We start from the raw sequence: 22,115 nt of genomic DNA, 5'->3' as shown, positions 1-22,115 counted from the left end.
GAGACCAAAATATGTAGGAGTTGTAGTCTTAGTTTTATGGTTCACAAATTTGCAGTGACACCGCAAAATAGTGTCTGGTTGGTATTGCACTTAACAATAGCTGTGACACTGGCCTATGGCTTACAGCTCTTCTTACTGATGGTTTAAAGAGGGAGTTGAAATTTTTGGGAATACTCATCTTCTTCCTTCCAAGGAAACTCACCTTTTTTTGAACTGTAACTTGCATGTGTAAGGAACTGTTTCTTGTGAATTTATCGGTTTCGACTTCTGAATGCTTACTGTTCTTTCATGTAAAACTTTGTTTATTAATTATTTTTTTTAATCTCTCAGTCTTTTTAAGAATTATTTCTAGGTTTTGTTTAGCTTTCCTTTAGTTTTTCTTACACAGAAGCACTGCTGCTGAAGTATGTTGTGTAAGTATCAGCATAAAGTGGCAGCTGCTAAAGCAGTGGAGATTGCCTCAACAGCAGAGATTGTAGTGGACTCGGATCAAAGCTCTAAGACAGATGAGAGTGAGGAGTAAAAAAGCATGTCCCAAAACAACAATGAAGATCATAGCTTCAGGAATACCAGAAACTTGATTGGAAAAAACCCCTGCATACTAAGTCTTTGTTCTAAGAGCTTTATCCTTCTTTGGAGTGGTTTATAAATGTAGCTTCCCATTTCTTTGGTATTTTGAGCCTACTGAGATATATCTTATTCCCTCACTTCTACATTTGCTTGCAAATTTAGTGGACATTTTTGAAACAAGACTATCAGATTTTCTTGGACTTCTGTAATTAAGGAATAGTTTTTTCTACTTACTGACTCTTAAGTGAATAGGACTGCATTTTTTTTCTATCTCCTGATTCCATTATGCTCGGAAGCTTCAGTTATGTAAGAAGGTTGAATTTTCATTGAATGCAGGATCGTTTCCTAGCTTATTCAAAATTAAACTAAGTTAAAGCAGATTTCTAATAATAAAAATTTTCAAGGATCTTTCCAAATTCGATCTGTTTTCCACTAACAATACATTTTACATTTTGGTTATTTTATCTTGACAGTGTAGTATACTTAATGAAGCTGATGGGGATGCAGCTTTGTGAGGTTGTATGAATATAGTTTCTTTCTTAGCAACATACAATAAAGCTAGGCTGCTTTATAAAAGCTCTCTTCCAGAGTTTGATTGGTAGAGATTTATTACCTCTATATTGCAGTCCAGCATACATACTTATGGAAGAAGTAAACAGTTTGTGTTTGACACCTTAAAAGCCTTTTGAGTTAAAATTAGCTTGGGTGGTTAAATGTAGAGTTAAAAAACCAAAACAACACAAAAAAACAAAGCCAAACAAACAATAAAACCACCCAACCAAACACAACCTGACAAAACATTCCTGCTTTCTTGGCAGTGTTTTTGCTTCAGTGATGAAGCTTCTTCCTATGCATAAAGCAGCATAGGCTGCAGAAAGCAGTTTATAAATATGCAGTTTGTGGTTTTGTGGGTGGTCTTCGTTTTGGCAATAGCAGTAAATCTTTTTTTTTAATCTTTGCAGGATTGCAGTGATATGCATTAGTAAACAGATGCTTCAATCTTGAGTTTCTTCTATTCATCAAAAAGTGTTTTAGATAATAAATTTGGTGCTTCAGGCAAGAATAATAGTTCCATAACAGGGCTTAAAATATTAACATGGTATTATATTCAGAAAGTAAATAAATTATTTTCAGCCTATAATTATACTTCTAGATATCAAAAACTATTTTAACTGTCATATCTGTGTTTAATGTGAAAAGGCACTGCATAAAAATCACAGCAGAACTTCAACTATCTTTTTGTGGCATATTATGTGTTTGTATATATAAACCAAACCTATTTATAGAAGAAGATACTTTTTGATTTTAAATATTTATTTCACAGCCGTTTTAGGATGCTTTATAATTGACTTTTTAGATCATGTTTTTATGTGTATCAAGGATGCTACTAAGGTAGTTTTTCAGTCATGAAGCAAATAATCGTTATGATGTTACATTTAATGTATAGCTTTATATGTCAGTGTGTGTGAACTGTGAATATTTAGGGTAATGTGATAAATTTTTGTGTTAGGAGACTAAAATATTTTACCCTTTTGCCATTATCTTCCAAAGTTTGTACAAAATGCTGTAGAACGTACTAATAATTACTTCATGTGAACTTGCAAAGAGAACAAGTGACCATTCCTAAGTAATTTTTGTCCCTTAATGTGCTGTCCGAAGTACATAAATCTCCAGTATAACCTTAGGTGATGCAGTACTACTTGTAAGCATTCCCAGGTTTGTTCTGTTTGTTCTCTTTTATACTAATCTATAAGGAATTTTATTGTATGTGCTTTTTAGATTGTCTGTTTTCCTTTATAACTTAATTTTCTTTCAGTAAGACTAATGGATCAAGAAACTAAAAGAACACTTTTGAAAAGATACTTCATATGCAATAGCAAAATGACATCAGTCTTTGTCAGTCTTCATGTTTTATGAGGCCTCAGATTTAGCCGATGCCTTTTTTGTTCCATTAATGGAAAGACTTCAAGTGCATCTCATGTACTTACTCATAGAATGCTCCATTTGCATACTTAGCTTCTCTCATTTTATGCATTTTACAGATAAAATGAAAAAAATTATTAAAGAGCAGATGTATAAACGCTATATTTCATATTTTTAATATAATTTCTGAAAATAGTTACTGCTCACAAATTAAACAAGATCTGTTTAAGTTCCTCAAATACTGAGTTCTTCAATTTTCCATCTTGTAATGTAAAAGTAAAAACAAGTAAAAATGAGGCTTTTATAAAGAATTTAGAAAAATTGTTTGATAAATGCCCTACATATTTTGAAGAAGCTAAAGTTAATGTTTGCCTTAATTTTCGTTTTTTCTTCCTCAGCTACTGGAGTTAAGTTTGACTTGGAGTTTGTACACATATTTACCCAGACTAAGAAGAAATTAACTTTCCATTTCAGTTATCTACTTGGTATTTATTTTGGACTGATCCTCCTGTCCAGATTCTGAGATCTTAACTTGGTGGCATTGAGACTTCCAGCCAAAATAAGTTCCTCTGAAAAGTTTGTCATTATTCAAAGGATCTATGTTTAAAGAAAGAAGAAAATATCCAAAATATCCAAAAAGCAATAGATGAGTCTATAGAAATAGTATTTTTGATGTGAGGGAACCTGTTAGTAGATCTCTTACTTATTCTGAGGAAAGCTTACATAAGATCTGGTTTCTCTGTCAAGAGGCAGTGCCTCCTGAGTAGTTTGGTTTTTTTTTAGCAAGAGCAGTAAGCCTGTGACCTTTTGCTTAGCCTCTAACACTCTGCTTCAGTAGCTCTCACAGAGTGGAAGATTTGAATAGTGGTAATGCAGTTAACTGAGGCATAGAAATTAACTTGTCTTTGTGAGGTTACCTGTCTTTTGATACCAAGCTAAATGCTAATTTTTAATAAAAATGTATAATGTTTTTTCTCATTAGTATTTCATAAGCCTCCTTTCTGTAGTATAGGCATCAAGTAGGTTTATCTCATTACTGGAGCTAGTGCTTGTTTTGAGTTATTAACTCTTCCATGAGGAATATGGAATTTAAGCCTGATACTTCTGTCTTCCATTAAGGCTTTCTTTAGATTCCACTTCAATTTTCCAGAAATTAGGTGGTTTTGTTAGATGAATTAGCATTTTTAATAAGCTGCCTGCTGGAAGACAACCTGCGGGTATTGGTCAGCAGCCAGCTGAATGTGAGCCAGCAGTGTGCCCAGGTGGCCAAGGCCAACAGCATCCTGGCTTGTATCAGGAATAGTGTGGCCAGCAGGACCAGGGCAGTGATTGCCCCCTGTACTCAGCACTGGTGAGGCTGCACCTTGAATCCTGTGTTCTGTTTTGGGCCCCTCAGCACAGGAAAGACATTGAGGTGCTGGAGAGAGTTCAGAGAAGGGCAACAAAGCTGGTCACAAGTCTGAGGAGCGGCTGAGGGAACTGGGGCTGTTCAGCCTGGAGAAAAGGAGGCTGAGGGGAGATCTTATTGCTGTCTACAGCTACCTGGAAGGAGGTTGTAGCATGGAGGGTGTTTGTCTCTTCTGCCAAGTAACAAGTGATAGGACAAGAGGAAATGGCCTCACGTCACCAGGGGAGGTTTGGATTGGATATTAGGAAAAGTATCTTCACCACAAAGGTTATGAAGCACTGGAACAGGCTGTCCAGGGAAGCAGTGGAGTCACCATCCCTGGAGGTGTTTAGAAGAGCTATAGATGCGGCACTTAAGGACATGGTTTAATGGTGAACTTGATAGTGCTAGGTTAATGGTTGGGCTTGATCTTAAAGGTCTTTTCCAACCTAAATGATTCTGTGATCTGAAAAAGACAACATGATGCCAAATTAGTTTTTCAGGCTTTGTTTCTCTTTTACATATGGTGCTGTTTTTTATAATTCTTTTAAAATTTGATAGAGTCCTTGTGTTTGTTCCCCCCTGCCCTTTCTGAACTATTAAACATTTCTTTGTCTATAGGGGAACTTGTATGCTCTTTAGGTAAGAGCTACCTATTTTTGTTTATCCCTATTTATCCTTATTCATTGTGATTCCCGTTGTGTCCCTGCCGTGATTCTGACCTTTGGGTCCCTAGTACATAAATAGTAGTTTTTGTTAGATATCATTTGATGAAAGCAGACACTACCTTAAGAGTTAATGTGTAGGGACTTGGGCCAGGGGATATGACTAGAAAACAAATTTTATTAATCTGTTCTGATTTGTTTGGATGCCCAGTTTCTCAAACTTTTAATTAAAATACTAGAAATGCCTGGTACAATGTATATTGTTTTCCTGAGAACTCTGTGTATTCAAGTGGTAAGCATCTTTCTTCATTAAGTCTACCTCATCTTGCTCCTGTTTCACGGTATGTGACATCCAGGTTGTATAAAATACTAACTGGAAAACTGTGAAGAGCAGGAAAACTGTGGAGCCTGGTTTCATGGCAGGAAGTTTCACTGATGCTTCTTTGTTCATGTTTTGTATGTTTAAGCACTGCATGTGTGGACACGCCAGAACTTTGTTGAAGAAATCTTAAATATTGAACTATTCTGACTGTAAGCAACATTCATAATGTATAAAAGAATATATTTGTTAGAAGTTTCTCCTACAGGACCTCATTTTAGCGATGAAAATTTGCCTTGATCTTAGTTTGAAACTTTGGTTTTCATATTTGACTTGTGTATTCTAGTCACTTGGTAGCTCAGATCAGTTATGGGATAGCAACTACAGTTGGTGGGGTCTTTTTTTACAGTTTAATCAGCATATTATCTACTTGGTGAGGAAAGATTGCTAATGCAAATATCTGGAAAAGAGCCATATTTAGTGTACTGTGGCTATAACTAGTGCTGCTTTTAAAGTGTTTTAAGTTGATTTTGCTATGTTATATTTGACATTCCAAGTCAGAGGTAGTTAAATTTTTACATAAACACTAAATGATGTTATTCTTGGCTAGTTAGGTTTTTTTCCTAAGTATGGATGATTTTCACTGCATGTCATAGTTGGTATTGCAGCTGGGGAAAATTGTTGTTTTGAATCAGTGAAGTGTTCACTCTGTTTGAATATTTGTGTAGGTTTGTTTCCTGTGCAAGGAAAACTTTAACATATGTGAAATATAAAATGCAGCACTGTTTTATAGTACCCAGTTTTCAGTTAAATATTTTAATGTGTTTCTGCATGATGGTACAGTTAGCCCAGACTTCCTTGCCAGTTAAACAGCCCTTCAGCTCCACACCCACCAGGATGAATTGTGGAGTGCATCTTAAATTATTTGCAACTTGTTCTGTGAATGTAGGGTATCCTCCAGGCTTCCGTGGATGTCTGTTTTGATATTTACCTGCTCTCATGCTGTTTCTACAGCTAAAATAAACCCAGAACAATTCAAGTTGCAGCATAAAATTCTTTAATATGCCTCTGAAGATGTGAATATGTTGTGAATGTAATGTGATTATCTTACATGTACCAATTGTGAACTTGGAGATACAGAGATAAGACTTTCAGAAAGTAGTTTTGCAGGTAAGTAAAAAGTTGAGTGCCTTGAATTGATTACAAATGAAAAAATATTTGTGTGCTTTTCAGCTATTGATTAGTATTTTAAATTGATGTTTTTAACTTCATTATTGCCATTCAAAAAATGAAGCTAATAGAAATCTGATAAGTGATTTATATATTGGTTCCATGGATTTAAAGTGCCTCTTGACCCTGGCAGAACTGAATTAGTTGACAGAATGTTGTGATGATGAAGTTGCTTTTAAAAGAGTTTATATACAGGTATCCTCTTTTTTTAAAAGAATTTCCAGATCTGTTGAAGTGATTCACTTCTCTAAACACCCTTGTCTTGTAAAAAAATGGTTTCTGAATTTTACCTTAAAATATTTGAGAAGCAGAATTTTGTTTTCTTTGTGATTGTTATTTGTTAGATCAAGGAAAAATTTTGACAGAATACTTCAGTTTCTGTTTGCTCTCAAATGGTCAACAGTGTTTGGGGAAAAAAAAGTTCTGTCTCTGCAGTTATACTCTCAGAGTGTTTAATTTGTCATAGACATAGACACTGAAGGAACATGATAGGGTTTTCCTTTGCCTGAACAGATGAGGTAAAGATTGAATAGAGGCATGGAATTAAAACATTTGGATTTTATTCCTGGCTACTGTTTATATGTAAATTGTTTCGAGCCAGAATTTGCCATCTGTAAACAGTGACATTTTGGCTGCTGAAGATTTTCCACAGGTTGTGAGAAAATGAGGAACTATAGTTAACTTGCCTTTTTAGTCAGTTTTATGCTGTTGATGTTAAATATACAGTATGTACTGTGTTATAACAAATGGAAGTGGGAGGGGTGGGAGCACTATAATCAACAGAGTAGATTCTACTGTAGATCTTGTTTTAATTTAGACGCTTTTTTTGTCAACAAGCTTAGATTGTCATTTGAATTTTCGACCTGTAATATAGCATTATGAAAGAATGCGTTTTGTGTCAAACCTGCAGTAGCTTATGTGATAAAAGGTCTTAAAAGGCACATATGCTTTTAAATGAAAATATATTTATTCTTCCTTTTATTCAAGTTGTTGTGACTTCTGGATATTTTCTGTAAAAGATTGCAATTCTCAAGCCTAGCATCTAAGATCACTAGATAAAGACATTCAGAAAAATCTTTATGCCTGTACACAACATCTGTAGTACTAATGGCCAGTTTTTAGTATTGAAGATGGCTGAATATCTCTACATTGCTGAATTCTCAGTTGTCTCCATGATAAGGTGTCTATTAATGAATGTCTTTCAAAAAAAAAAACACATTACCTTTTCTGGCTTAGACAGTAAATATTCTTTTTGTTCACTTGTTATGAGATGAAAACCAGTAATGATTTTTTAATACTCTTTTCACATAGTTTTGAATTTTGTTTGTCTTTTCTAGTTCGTTTGACTTACTGTTTACAGCAGTGGTTATTTTCTGCAGCTCATGACATAGGAGTGAGAAAATGTCTCAGTTTTATAACAGTTGCAAGTATTTTGGACTGTTCTCCTAATCTAGTTTGCATTCTACCTCAAACTTAAATTTTGAAAAACAAAACAAAAAAACCCCCCAAACCTCACAATTTTTGTCAGTATCTTAACATTTTACTGGGAGTGACGCATTATTGCAGACCGATTACACTCTTAGCCATTTTCAGTTGACTTTTTTTTGAAACAACTTCAACCAGCTCTTAACCTGTCTTCTTGCATCAGTATTTTTTTACAAGATATTTTAGTTTTCCCTTTGTAAATTTTGAAGTAGTACCTGAAACACATTTCCAAGCTGGAATAATTTCCTGGTATGCCATATGGACGTTGATGAATGGCAGAAGTGTTTTGGAATCTTTTGTGTTTAGAAAAATAACTGTACTTTCCTGTTTCATTGGTGTTTTGGTCCACAGTTTATAGAAAGAAATTATTTTTAATCTGGTTTTAGTTTTTGATTGTGTAAGTATATACTCACATTTTTCGTTATGTTGCATGTTTTCTGTCTAAGAGAAATAACTAGAAAATTTTCAATTAAAAACAAAACAAAAAACCCAAGACAAAAAGGAACACCTGAAATGTAAGTGAAAACTGGTAGATAGGATAATGGTTCTTCTGCATTTCAAAGCAAAGACCAGCATGTGGACTGCTGCCTTTTATAAGCAGCAGTCATATCTAGAAGGTATGAAATACAAGTTTTCTTGGCCAGGGTGCAAGAACTGCAGGTATACTAATGTACTTTTCTGTCTTTTGACAAAGATTTTGAGGAAAATTTAAAATCTCACAAGTCATGTTGAAACAAATCTGAAGAAAGATGACTTGCAGCAATATCTTCTGAGATAATAGTAATGTAATGATTGCTCATTCTTGAATGTTTTCAATAGTTGTAATCAGATTGCATTAATAAGACTGTGCAGTCTTAATTAGTGAGTCTTTTGAGTGCTAGTGCGTACAATGACATTTACACTACAGTGTTTAGTAAAAATGTGTTGCAGTCTCCTTGATGCTCTTCAATTTGAGGGGCCTCCTAGTGGGCTGGCTTCTTTTAGAGTAGCATAGGGACTGTCCCTTCCGTATTAAATAATATTTTCTTTCAGAGGATTATTAAATGTTGCTGATTAGTGAGGTGTCCCCTAAATGTCTTTGTAATGTGAGTAATATTAGTGCAATTAAACTACTTTCTTTGACAAAATTGTCAGTGTAGACCTGACTTAAAAACATCACCTGAGGTTTGATGTGTTGCAAGGGAGTCCGCTTTTCTTCACATTGGGTTTTGCTTCCAGCTGTAGGAGAATGACTTAAAAGCATACTGGGAGGATCACCATTGTTTCACACTGTACTCTCCCCAATAAACCCCAACAACTTCTGTGTTTTGGAAAGTAGAAGCTAGTTTTACCTAAACAAAGGAAGATCTTAAACTGTCTTCAATCTTATAAATGAATGACTGGTATTAAAGATGAATTGGAGAGAATATGTAACTTTCTTTTTGAAGACAGTTTCTTCTAAATATGTAAGACAGAAGTATCGAGTATATGTGTGTTCTCTCACACACAAAACTGCAATCTATTTCTATCCCAGTGTTAATGTGTGTTAGGTGATGCACTGAAAGGCTTTTCAATACTTAGTTAATGAAATTGTACAATGTAGTACTATCCTACCCAATTCTTTATTAATCCTATGTAAATATACTAGTATATTAAGACTTGTGTTTTTAATATGCTTTGGTGTAATATAAATTTGGTATTATTTTTTATTACAATGCATCTGTGATTTTAAAAAAAATTATTTGAGGTAAAATACTACTTTGGTATTTTTAGAGAATAACTTCATCTTAGGGTAGTAAGTATTTTTGGCTCGTTTTAACTGCATTTGTGTTTTTTCTGTGGGGTTAAGGTGCTGAGGACTGCCCTCAGCAGCTGGCTGCTCTCCCAAAGATGTAGAAGGGAAATGAGGGAAGACCACACAGAAGTTGAATTTCTTTCTTTGTTCCCAAAACAAGAAGCACAGAAAAAGATGTAGTGCATGGAAGTTTTTCCCAGATACATTCCTATACTTTTTCTGTTAATTAGTTTTAAAATAAATTACTGATATTAATGTTCCAGTTTACGCTTACGGGGTAAGTGTTCTTTTATGCTGTATCGCAGCATTATTTTGTTCACCCTTCCTTAGCTGAAAGGTGAGTTAATAGTCCTGGGTTAGTTGGGAAGTGCATCTCCTGGCCACAAACACTTGAAGAAAAGTGGATGATCTCTTGTGTTAATATTTCTGTTGATATCTATCTTTTTGCTTTTCTAAAATATGCCATGCCATATTGATTCCATACCTTTTTTTTTTTTTTTTTTACAGTTTTGTTACTGTAATATTGCTAATTTGGATACAAGGTTTTAAATTTTCTTTGGGCTGCTGCTATTGCAAGACCCGTTTCTGGGGGGAAAAGTAGGATTTGTTTTATTTTCAATGAGAGAAGATAATTGCTTCTGATACATTCTTCAGTATTGATTCTTGAGTATCTTTTCAAGACAGTTCTATGGTTTTATAGAGTGAATTTAAAAATATACTAATATATTTTTTAAAAATGGAAGAATCATCTTGGCAGTACTCTGTTTACTTAGACTGCTGATGGTGATGGTGGTGTAAGAACGTTGCACATGATACACCTCAGATGCTCAAGAAATCTTGTTTCTAGTACTTGTAAAAAGAGGAAGATCCCTACTATGTGAAATGTACAGTATATATGCAATTTGAAAACTGGGTGCATTCAATGTTTTTGTGTAGATCTGCTTTTTGCAGTTGACATTAAAATGAGTTGGGATTGTGAGGAAATTTCATTTTCAATGCTTGTATCTGATGTAATTGGCAAGTATAAAGCTATAGTTGCCATTTTAGCAGTTTTTGTAAAAGCAAGTTACTCAGATGAATCGCATCTTCTAGAGGTTTGTTCGCATTAGTTTTGAAGTATTTCACAAGAGCCCTGCAACAGGAATTATTTGGAAAGCTTTTGTGTAAAGAATTATCATTTTGCAATAGGATGTTATTGTTTGCTTCCGTCTGTTTTTTCTTTTTTTAAAATCAATCTTCCCAAAGCTAAATTGCGCTTTACTACACATTCTTACTTACGGCTTTCTTTTCCCCCTATAGTTAGGTATCATCCATTTTAATTGTTCTCTTCCAGTTTAAGTTGTTTTGCCAGGTACTGGATGACTTCAGAGATTCTTAATCACCTCCCTACATATGTCTGTAGTAAAAGTTCAGCCTCCTCTCTTGCTGCTCAATTTTAACTCCCTGGTCTGGGTGGCTGCAGGGAAGGGGCTGAAGCAGGCTGCTACTCAACAGAAGAATAGGCAGTCGCATAGCGAGGAAAAGCAGCTCTGAGAAGATAATGCTGTCATTGTTATGTTCTGCAAAGAGCTTGAGTATCCAAGGATGAAGCTCTCAGGTGGGCTGGAATGTCAGCCAGCACTGGTTTGGCTACTCAGCTGCCTGTTGGTATTCCTTTCTGTGTCGTAATGTAGGCAAAACCTGTGGAATAGTTGACCTAACTTCACGTGCAATAACTTTTTTATGCTCCCATAGTACTAGGACATGATTTGTGTGGGATAGCACTGAATTTTTGTTATCATCCAGACTCCTGCAAATAGAGGTTTTGGCAAATTATCTAAGTACGTGTCTTTATAGTTAATATGTCATGTGTTACACTAATGATACACGTTGTCAGTTAACATTTTAAATTGAGTATTTTCTCTGATAGAGGCTTTATCTTAAATTTGGTGATTCCATGTTAACTGTACAGAAGCATTTCCCCATGCTGAACGTTCAAAAGAACGTAAGTTGTCAGTGTGCAACAGTAAGAATAATAATATTTTTGTAGGCGCGTTCACAGATTAACAGGCAACAGAGATCATAAGGCATATTTATGGGTCTTCAGTCTATAGCTGAAATGTTTTTATATTGTAAGAACTAAACACCAAAATTAAAGCTACAAAATGGCAAATAGTTACTTAATGGTTTTTGTTACAAAGGGTAGACTAGACTTAAAAATCACAGGTTCTACCCCTCTCTTTTGTTGTATTTATTGTTAACTGAAGACTGCTAGCATTTCAAACTGAGAAAAAACAGTGGTTTATTGTTAGGAGGAAGTGTAGTGTGCTTTTTTTAAACAAAGTATATGTTATAGCTTGCCAGTGCTGCTTTCATTTGCAGAGAAAATGAGTCAAGTTCTAGTAACTAGTACAGCTTTATAGCTCTGTAGTTAACATCCTTATCCAGTTGGTATTGTACCTGGCCCTGCCTTATATGGCACGTTTCACATTAAAAATAAAACCACCAACCTGAGATGCATTGAGTAAGTTACGTGCAGTAATTCAAAATCTGGTACTTGCTGCAGCAGGTAAAGAATATCTCATAGCTGTTTGTGGCATGTGCTGTTTTCACACACGCACATATGCACGCATGCATGCCTGCACAGTCTGAGTGATGTAAACTGACAGCCACGCTGGTGTTCTGCCATGTGGGGCTAGGGTTTGACATTAAGGATGATGTACCACTTGTCCTTCTGCTTCTTCGTGTCAGGGCTGAGCTGTAAAAGCAGACTAATATCAACAAGGTTGTATTCTGATTTTGTGACTTACTCATTGGTATCAGTTTGTGGGTATGATTGATCCTAATAGGGCTGCTGATTTTACTTAAAACTTTGGTTGACGGAACTGTGAAAGATCTGACAAAGTACTTCTGTTATAAAGGTTTTACGTGAGTTTGAGGATCAGAGGAAGAGATCCTTCCTGTGCTCATCAGTGGCCTTTCAGAGCTGGAACTTAAAACCTGCCTGTGTCTTTTAGTTACGAGGCCGGCCTTTTCCTCTGCACTAAGCCATATTCACTTGAAAATACTGTATAATCTTCTTAAGTATATTTTCTAGGTTAATATGAGTTACTAGAAACAGAGTTACTGACCTGAGAGCCTTTTGTCATGTATCTTACGACAGCTTCCCATACCAGGATATTTTTGCAAAACTATTGACTCTGTTCTGTCAAATGTTGGTGTCTGCTGCTTTAAGTGTATGAAGATAGAAGACTTGCGTTTGGCATCCCAAACATGATTGAACACACAGGAGGTTTGCGAAACCATGAAAACAGTATGAATGTAATTTGATTTGATTAATATTTCAGTTTAAAGGCTGCTCTTAGCAAGACTGTTCCAGTTGCCTAGTATATGGAATTGCTTTCAGAGTGCATCTGAAATTATACTCTTATATCACAAGTGGAATGATTTTCAGAATCTATTAGATTTTTTTGCATATACTTAGTGTTAGCTCAAGAATGGAATACACACGAATGTTCTTGCAGAAAATTAATGAGAAATTTTTTGGTTTATGTTTTATTAGTTTTCATTTTGAACTATAAATTTGTTTCTATTTTATCCATTTGATGTAAACAGTAATAACTAAAATCCCTTGGAATTATCTGTGATAGGTGTACTTTTTTTTCCCGTAAATGATGTTTTTTGCCGCTCTTGGTACTGTCATTTGAGTGTTATTTCAGAGCAGGCCGTGGTTCATGATCAGTAATGTCAGAACTCTTGCTGTTGGATGATTGAGCATCAGTTGAATCTGGATCAGTTTGGTGTGTTTGTCTATTTACTGTAAATGCATATATAATTTGATACAATATTTCTATGCTGTTTTCAAAATGATGGTAACTGAACTGATGTAGTAGTAGTGTGATATAATCTATAAAAAAGTGAACCACCACTAACTTAAGTCAAAACCATTTGAACAAAGGTGAACTGGCAGATTGAGTTTATGTACCGTAATGTAACCTATCACAACTTGGTTTCCAGTCAACATAAACGTTTTTGAGTTGTGAAGCCAGATTGACTGTATTATTGAACCACGGCCTTTAGGCAATACTGTAATAAGACCTCTTTATTTACAGTTAAAATGTAAATATACTTCTTATTAATGAAAAACACTGTGAGAAGATGGAATCATTTGTAGTTGATCACATGACTGTTTGGGAGTTTTAGACTGCTACATCTGATGAATGAAATTTGTGATATTTAACCTTTAGCAGTATGCAAGATAATACAGCATTGCTATACTGAACTTATTCCTTTTTATTTTATAAGAACAGGGGACTATAGTTAACTTCATGCCTTGTACATTTTTGTAATCAATTGAAACTTTTGAAACTTAAACATTTTTATTTTCATGGAGTAAATGGGAATGTTTTAAGTTCTAAGAATGATAGGTTGACCATGAAAACTATGTTTGCTTTCAGAGAGAACAGGAAATGAGGATGGGTGATATGGGTCCTCGTGGAGCAATAAACATGGGAGGTAGGGATCTGAAGGAAAAGGCTTCTGTAATGTAAAATTTCTTTTTCTTTGGGACTGTACATGTTACTCAAGCACTATTAATTAGTGACAACTACTGGTAAAAAGGAGCAAACAGTATTAGGAAGTTTAAAAAAGCTCACATATTTTGCTTCCAAACAGCTGTTTTTTTTTCCCAAGGTGTATCTTTATTTTATTGTTTTGACTGCCTGTGGGAGAAAAATATGATGCGCAAGTTAAGAGAAACAAAAGGCAGGGAAAGGTGATGCTCTAGGAATCATCTGATACAAAAGAGTAATTTTCTGTTCATAAAGTATTTGGTGTTCTTTTGGTGGGACTACCAATTCAGAGAAGTTGGGTCTGTAATTGCATGCAGTGAAATGATATAGAGCTTGAAATTGATAAGTTCTTGTTGACATACCTGACAAAAAAATTATTAATAATGTGGTTGGTGTTCTACTAATTTATTGCAAGTCTGTATTTGCGAATATTCTCTCTTCACTTCTGTGAATTAAAATGTTGTCACTGCTAAAACTGTTACTCTGAAGTGTAGACAAGTACATTCTTAATAATTAGTGCTTGCTCCGTATTATGCAGACTGAAAGAGTGTGGAATCTTACTTATCCAGAATATCTGCTTTTAAACAAGACTGAAACTTAGAATATTTATTTAAAAAATAAATCTTACTAAACTGTATTAACTGCCAATACATATCTCTGGGAAGCTTCCTGATAATTTATTTTAAATTAAGATGATAATTTAAAGAAAAGTTACTACTATTTTAGATATTTTAAATTTGAAAGTACTTAGAAAACATTTTCACTTGACCTTTTGAGTAATGTGAATTTATAGAGTACTGAATCTACTCAGTCCAGATTTTAAAATACATTATTCACCAACTCTTTGCATCTATTAACTGAGACACATTTATAGCTGTAAAATACAAATAGGCTTTTTCTTTCAGTGAAGATTAAGAGCTTTAAGAATAATTCTACAGGAAGGCATTGTGAAGTTGTCTACAAATAATAAGCTGAAACATAAGTTGTGACCAATGTTTGGTTTTTTTTTGTTTTGTAGTTGTACATCTGCATGTTATTGCAGTCTACTTTAAAATTTAGGAGACTTTGCAGATTTAATTAGGAGACTTGGTAAATCTTGGTACTGTGCCAGTTTTCCAAATCCACAAGATACATGTTTAAAATCTATATGTAAAAAGTGTATTTATAGCTGTCAGTTCACAGGCCTTTTCTTGTCAGGTTGTAGTGCTTAACAGTGATGTTGTTCATCATAGTCTTGTTTTGTAAGGTTTGTGCTATGACTTGATTTTAAACTTGATACAATGCTTATAGAAATAAACTTGTAGTTCCAAAAAAAGTTATAGTAACAGTAAACTATTATTTTAAAAAGGGAAAATTATCCATAATGAATAGTTAAAGATAGTTTTTGTTTCCACAGTATCTGGATTTTAGGTTAGCTCACTGCAGATATTTTGTTGTTTTTGTTTGTTTTTGTTTGGCCCATTAACAACCCCACTGCTACCACCACCAAAAAAAAAAAAAAAAAACCAAACCACCCAGAAATCTGCAGTAGGTGTTTAAATAGTAGAGCTTAAATTATTTGTCTTGGAATCCTTTCTTAACTTTTCTGTTGGAACTGTAACTTTATTTTTAACTGGCCTTTACCTGTGCTGTTTGTGACTTCTCATGACGTGGGCTCTTGGGGAGCTGGAGTAATGGAAATACCCATGTAGTAGTGTTATTGAAAAGGAAGGTGCCTCTGTGGCAGGTTTAATTAGTGGTGGGCTGACTTGCACAGGGCCACTCTTTTACATTGTTTTCTGCGGCGAACATGTTCTGAGAGAATCCATATGCCTCATCTTAACTGGATCTGTAACATGAAAGTTCAGCTGAAAACTTATCAATATTAAAAAAAAAAAAAATTTGGCAATTTTCTCTGCATTGATAAGGATTATTGACAGTGGCTTGTTGCCAACTCTGCCAGACCTTGGCATGTGCAGTTTGGACACCTCCAGATTGCAGAAAAACACCTTTAAAGACTGTGCCTTGCGGCATGAACACTGGCTGATTTGTGTCTGTTACTGAACCTGGCCAAGTGAATAAACTGCTCACATCAGTGTCCTACCAAAAAGAATGGGCAAGCAAGTGGTTAGTTCTTAGGGTCTACTTTGGAGCTAGAAGGACCTCAGAGGTACAGCTAAAATGGCATAGTGGCCTCTTGCTGAAGCTGTGCAGGGGCCCCACTTTCTCCCTGCATTATTCTGTGGTTGTCCTCCTCTCAGAACCTACTCTGCCTCAAACTGGCTTAATAATGTAGAGGTTTGATAGTATAAGTTACTATACTGGAAGCAACATGGGTGCATTTGTATGTTACAGAGGATAAGAACTTTGGTTGCAGTTGAAGGATAAGCAAACACTACCTGCATGTGGCTGGCTGCTAAGGTTAATTAGGCTGGCAAGCAAGCCAAGAACAGCAATTGAGCATTGACTGCTGTTAGTGTCACTGCTACCAGTGCTAAGCACTGCTATTGTGATAGACTTGCAGAGTACTCTAGTCTCTGAAAACAATGGTTTCTCCTTATATTGGCAGTTTAGTCTTCTCAGTTGCCTTCCGTATGTAGTCACTGAGTGGATGACACTAAAGACAGTTCTAACACATACTGAACTGTGTCTTGCATTGTAGCATAATTTTCTACTTGCTATATGAACTGATGATGCTTGTGGGTAGGTAAGAAGTGTCCGACTTGCACATACCTTTGTTTTGGCTTAATGTCAGATAGAGGTCTTAGAGTCATTACTAAGCTCAAACAAGTTCTGCTTTTCAAAATTACAGGACTTTTTTCTATAGATTCTAATATTTAGCATTTCATATGTGCTACTGTGTTGCAGGGATTGTTTTTGCTAAGCACCTTGCAGTTGGCATAATGTGTATGATCAAGCCCAGGTCTGCCATTTTAGCAGCAATATGTTTGATGCAGTGGTTTCACTGTCTGCTGCCATATGCATATTCAGGGCAGGTAATAAAGATGCAATTTTGCATACCTGCAGATAGCCATGGTACTGTATCTGTGCTAAATGACCTGCTCACAAGGATGTACATTTATGTATTCATTACTAAAGAAGTTAAAGTCCTGATGAGAGGTGAAAGGCTGATTTATGAAATAAAAATAACAAGTTTGTTAGTTTAGCAACATGTCAGATTTCTTGATATTCTTTCCTGTTATCGTGACTTAAAACGTAGGCTAGATTCCAAAGGCATGTCTTCGTCCATTACGATCCACCCTTTTGGCTGAAAAGGGTGGATTATTGTTGGGGGAGAGGGGGAAATGCATCACCACCAGTCTTAACATTGATGAAGTTTCATAATAGCAAATCTTAATTATGTATATAATCAGACTTCTTTCTTATAACATGAGAAAATGTTACAAAGGCCATTTTATGAACTGTTGAATATGTCAGATGGCAGAGTAGTGTTTCCTTGCACAGTGCTGCAGCTGAATGATCTCCTCAGAAGATTTTTTTTTTTTAAGCTTTTCCTCTACCCTTTACTGTGAATCAGAATTTTGGAGGAGACTTTTCTGCCACTTTCAATTCTAACAAAACTTCCCTTAGTTTTTTTTTTACTTTTACTGTTATAAATTACATTTAAATGCAAGATTTATTTATACCGTATTACAAATAATTTATTGTAGAGTTGGGTACCATATTTGGTATTTCTTTTAGACATTAGACTAATATATTGTAACACTATATACCATCAATACTAGTAGAACAGCAAATGTATATTTAATATGTTATGATCCCTAAAGAGCCAAGTTGCTTTATAGCTGCCAGTAAGTGCAAAGTCACTCGAAACTTTTGCTAATTTGTGGTGTGTATACTGCATAGGTATGCTATATGAACAATTCCTGCACAGAAACAGTACACCTATATTTAGCTGTAAAGTTCAGGATTTTCAAATACATGAGGCAGATGTAATGCAAATTAATAGGGATTACTGAAAATCTGTTTAAAAGCAGATGATTGAGGTAAATGTACAGTCTCAAAGAATATTTTTTTTTATTTCAAGTATTGGAAGTCTTGTACATTTGGCTTTTTAAATATTGTAAATTGTTTGTTTATTTTTGTAAAATTTGGATAGGACAGCTCTAAGTATAGATTGTTTTGCATAGATGCGTTTAGCCCAGCACCTGCTGGTAACCAAGGCCCTCCTCCAATGATGGGTATGAATATGAACAACAGAGGAACTTTACCTGGCCCTGCAATGGGTCCTGGTCCTTCCATGGGACCAGAAGGAGCTGCAAATATGGGAACACCAATGATGCCAGATAATGGAACAGTGGTAACGTATCACAAATTTAATTATTTTGAATAGCTGTCATGTCTCATGGCTCATTTTTGTTACCAAAGATATTTTCACACTAAGAACATATTACATGCCTTGAATCTGTAAGAAGGAGTTGATAAAACTTGTTCAAGCAAATAATTTACAACACAGAAGGGAAATCTTTGTTTGATATTACTGTGAAAATCATGCTTCCCTTAGGAATGGGGTTTTTTGATCAGTAACCAGGCTTTAAAATTGAGATTAGAATGTGCAGCACTTTGAGCAAAACTTTGCGTGTATGACCTGTCATGAAGAACTTGCTGGTAGAATGAAATCACTTCTGTGAAGTGAAGAAGGAACAACATACCAGAGTAATCTGTAAATGTAGGCGTTTGCTGGTTTTTCTTTTGCGAAACTGAATTCTACATATTGGCTTGTTGGGGCTTTTGATGAACAGTGAAGTGTTGGAAGCTATGTAGTGTGAAGATATCTTTGTGTAAACTACTTAATTTTTTTAAACTACTGTAGTGTTTTTTGTATTTATTTTCTAACCATGTTGAAAGCATGAGATTATGACAGTAATTACACCAGTTAAATAAGCGTGCCAGCAGCTGTTAGGGAGAACTGTCATATCAATCCAGGAAAAACAAAAATTGCCCAGCTGCCAAGGCGGTACGGAATGTCTTGTATGCATCTGCAGTTTTTTTTATCAAGAGCACATTTACCATCGGGACACAGTTAAAAAACTAGGCATTTTTGCTGTGTTCTCATAGCCAGTCACTTTTCCTAGCTGTAATGTCTTATGTAGAGAAACAACTATATAATTTTTAATCTGATTTTTATGTATTTTTTCAATATTATTCTGTAAATAGATATTTGGCGTGTTCTAGGGGTTGTATACATAATGTAAAAAGTGATTCCATTGTAGCTTTATTGGAACACAGAAGCATTTTGTAGCTGTATTTTTTTATGTGCCTTCTCAACAGTATCCATCTGCGATTGAGTGATCTGTATACAAAGTTTGGACAAAATCCTTTGTTCCCTAGAGGAAAATGAGATTTTGATTGAACACAAAATACATTATAAGTCTGGTCTTTACCGATTAAAGAAGAGAATCTCAGTTCACATCATAGGAGCCAGCTCATTTAATCAGTTGTATCATTTCTTACAAAGCAGGGGATGCTTTTCACAAAGTAGTGTTTTTAGAGATGCTTTTGCTGGAGACCACTTTGTTACTGGTCACCTCTAGAAAATTCTCTTATGATTATATAGACACTGGAGAAGAGGGGTAGGGAAAAGAACATGCTGGTGTAAATCATGGTACCTGTCTCAAATGGTTGTTTTTCTACAAAAAGTCATTCCAGGAATGGAAATGTGGGGAATATACTGACAGTTCAAAATGCATGTTTTATTTATATTTTTTTTTTTTTTTTTTTTACTTCCGTTTTCTTCTGCATGTTACTTAAGGACAAATTCAATGCCTTTTGTTTTTTTTTTCTTCATTTTGGACTTTCAAAGTTTTTGATTTGTGGGGCAGGCCACTTCGGAAAGGAATAGCCTGATGGTATTTGTGCTGCTGTTGGAAATACACTTGAAAGATCCTTTGAGGGCTGTCTACTAAAACACTGGGAGAGTTTATTTCACTTTTTACTAAGGGAAATGGAGGATTTGCTTTATAAACCAGGAATAGAGTTTTCATTCTTTAAATTGGATGCTTTTTTTTTTTTTTTTTTTTTTTAATTTTTTTTTAGGGGAAAGTTGGAGCAATCTTCTTTTTGCTCCACTGCAGTAATCTGAAACATAGATTATCTTTGAATCTAACATTTTAAAAATATCTCCCCTCCCCCCCACTTTATTGTAGGTAGTTAATTACTGCAGTTTTCTCATTATCTGGAGTGAGGGGTCCTTGTTGAAAAGAGGGCTTTTTGTCCAAAAGTCAAATGGTAAAAATTATCAGGAGTTTCTGATAAAGCATTTATCCATTGCTAACAAGCTGCCACGAGTTAAAGAGAAGTTTTAAACAATTCTTAACCAGTGCTGCAGATTTTAAGGTACTTTGGGGAAGGAGTAGATCTTTCTGCAGCTGCTGCATTAACTTTTTTTTTATTCCATGTCAAATTCTAAACAAACTCTAAACAAATATTCAACCATGATCTAAGTTGCATATATTTTTGTATGGATGTAATGCTGTTTTTAATATATATATGAGTTAGCAGACTTGAGACCTTGAGCTCTGCCACTATTATTGGAGTTAGACTTTCAGAAGAATTGTTTTCAGATTTCGGTATATAAATAAAGTTCTTGTTGAACTCTCAATATTGTAGATCTCTGTACAGAAACAATTTCCTCTGAAAGCATAACTGTCCTCAACAGGTGAATGATAAGTTATTTCAAGATATGATTTTACCATATATCTGTGCTTTTAATGGTTTATGTTATGCTGACTTAATGTTTTAAATTTCATCATGTGGGGTTCTATGTTTAAGCACTTGCATAAATACTGAACTATAAGTACTCAGATGCATGCTTTCTGGTTTAGGTTTTAACTGCTATAGCCAAATAAATATGTGTAAGCACATATATCTTTATTAATATTAGGCATAGAACTAAGGAAAACAAATATGGAACAGTAACTGGATTTTCATCTTATATTGATACTTCACGTTAGCCTTAGATATATATATATATATATATATATATATATATATATATAAATTTTTTTTTTTTAAACTGAGCATAGTCCAATGTGCATTTTGTCACTACTTCTGTCAGTTAATTTGGACTGAATTTTAAAAGTCTTAACTATCTATTCCTGAAGTGCCTTACTAAAGGCTGACTCCAGGTAGTATGGACTGAAATATCCACAGTTACATTGGTATACATCTTCAGGTTATATTGATATTAAAAGAATAACCCTGCAGTCTCTAGAAATACAAAAGCTGTGATTTTTTCCATAGTTTGACAATGTTTCTGTGTCTAATTTATTTAAGGGGGGAAACATTGTAGTGGGTTTGTAAGGCAGAATAGGGCTCAGGTTTAAAATTGTTTGTTCTCTCCTCTGTTACATAGAAAATATGTGTTGCTTCAGATGAGCTTGAAAGGATGACATTACATTCAGCACCAGAGTTGGTCTTAATACTTGTTTTAAATTTTTAGTTTACTTAACAAGTTGGAGCATAACATTAGCACTCTTTAATTTCCAGCTCTTTTTCCGTAATAACTAATTGAATCGCTCCTTTCTTCCCTCTATGTGTGATCCTGATTCTGCTGGACTATCTGCTGCACTTCATGACAACATCGCTTGTGGTTTTTGTTGTAACTCACATTTGGCATGTTCCAAATGGACTTATGTTAGCATAACGAGAGATTCCCTCAAGGAGGTCCATCACAGATGGGTTCACCTCTGGTTAGTAGAACGGGCTCTGAAACTCCTCAGCCGCCAATGAGTGGTGTAGGTGCCGTGAGTGGTGGACCTGGTGGCTTTGGTAGAGGAAACCCAGGGGGCAACTTTGAAGGACCTAACAAGCGTCGCAGATACTAAAACTTATTTCATTCCTTACTGTTTAGAACTTCCAGTAAAACTATACAGTGATATGCCTTTATAATTTTAGCTGTTATCTGGAAACGGTTTTATTGTTATTGTAGTCTTTAAAACAGTTTCTTTTGTAAAACTTTTTTTGTATTCAGTCATAGGCTTTGCAGTGTAGAGCAGAAATGATGCGGATCATTATGTAAGGCAATGTGTTTGTGACTAGCAAAATACAATGTGTGACTATGCTGTAATACGTGCAGTTATCTGATTACAATAAAGTATAAAAATAACTTGAAAGGATTTGGGGAATGTTATTACTAATACTGGGTGAGAATAATTTTATGCTTAATTATAAGCAGCAACATGTTCCATTCTTAGGTAGTTTCTGCTATGTG

General features: G+C 35.0%; 1 protein-coding gene across 9 annotated transcripts in view; it reads left to right on the top strand.

The window, feature by feature from the left end:
- PSPC1 (paraspeckle component 1) overlaps positions 1-22,115 on the top strand; it is a 64,007-nt gene that overhangs the window by 16,959 nt on the left and 24,933 nt on the right. The window contains exons 7-9 of one of the 9 annotated variants that reach the window (XM_065049267.1): positions 13,790-13,847; positions 18,034-18,203; positions 21,544-22,017. The exons of 7 other annotated variants lie outside the window; for them this stretch is intronic. In XM_065049267.1, the coding sequence (XP_064905339.1) occupies positions 13,790-13,847; positions 18,034-18,203; positions 21,544-21,729 (414 nt within the window). In that variant the 3' untranslated portion in view covers positions 21,730-22,017. Of the gene's footprint in view, positions 1-13,789; positions 13,848-18,033; positions 18,204-21,543; positions 22,018-22,115 lie in introns of those variants that run through there. One more of the 9 variants, XR_010469654.1, reaches the window with a different exon arrangement.

This window comes from Columba livia, chromosome 1 (assembly GCF_036013475.1).
Source record: "Columba livia isolate bColLiv1 breed racing homer chromosome 1, bColLiv1.pat.W.v2, whole genome shotgun sequence".
Lineage (NCBI taxonomy): Eukaryota > Metazoa > Chordata > Aves > Columbiformes > Columbidae > Columba > Columba livia.
Note: the sequence above shows the minus strand (reverse complement) of the source record. Positions and strands in the feature narration are given on the sequence as shown.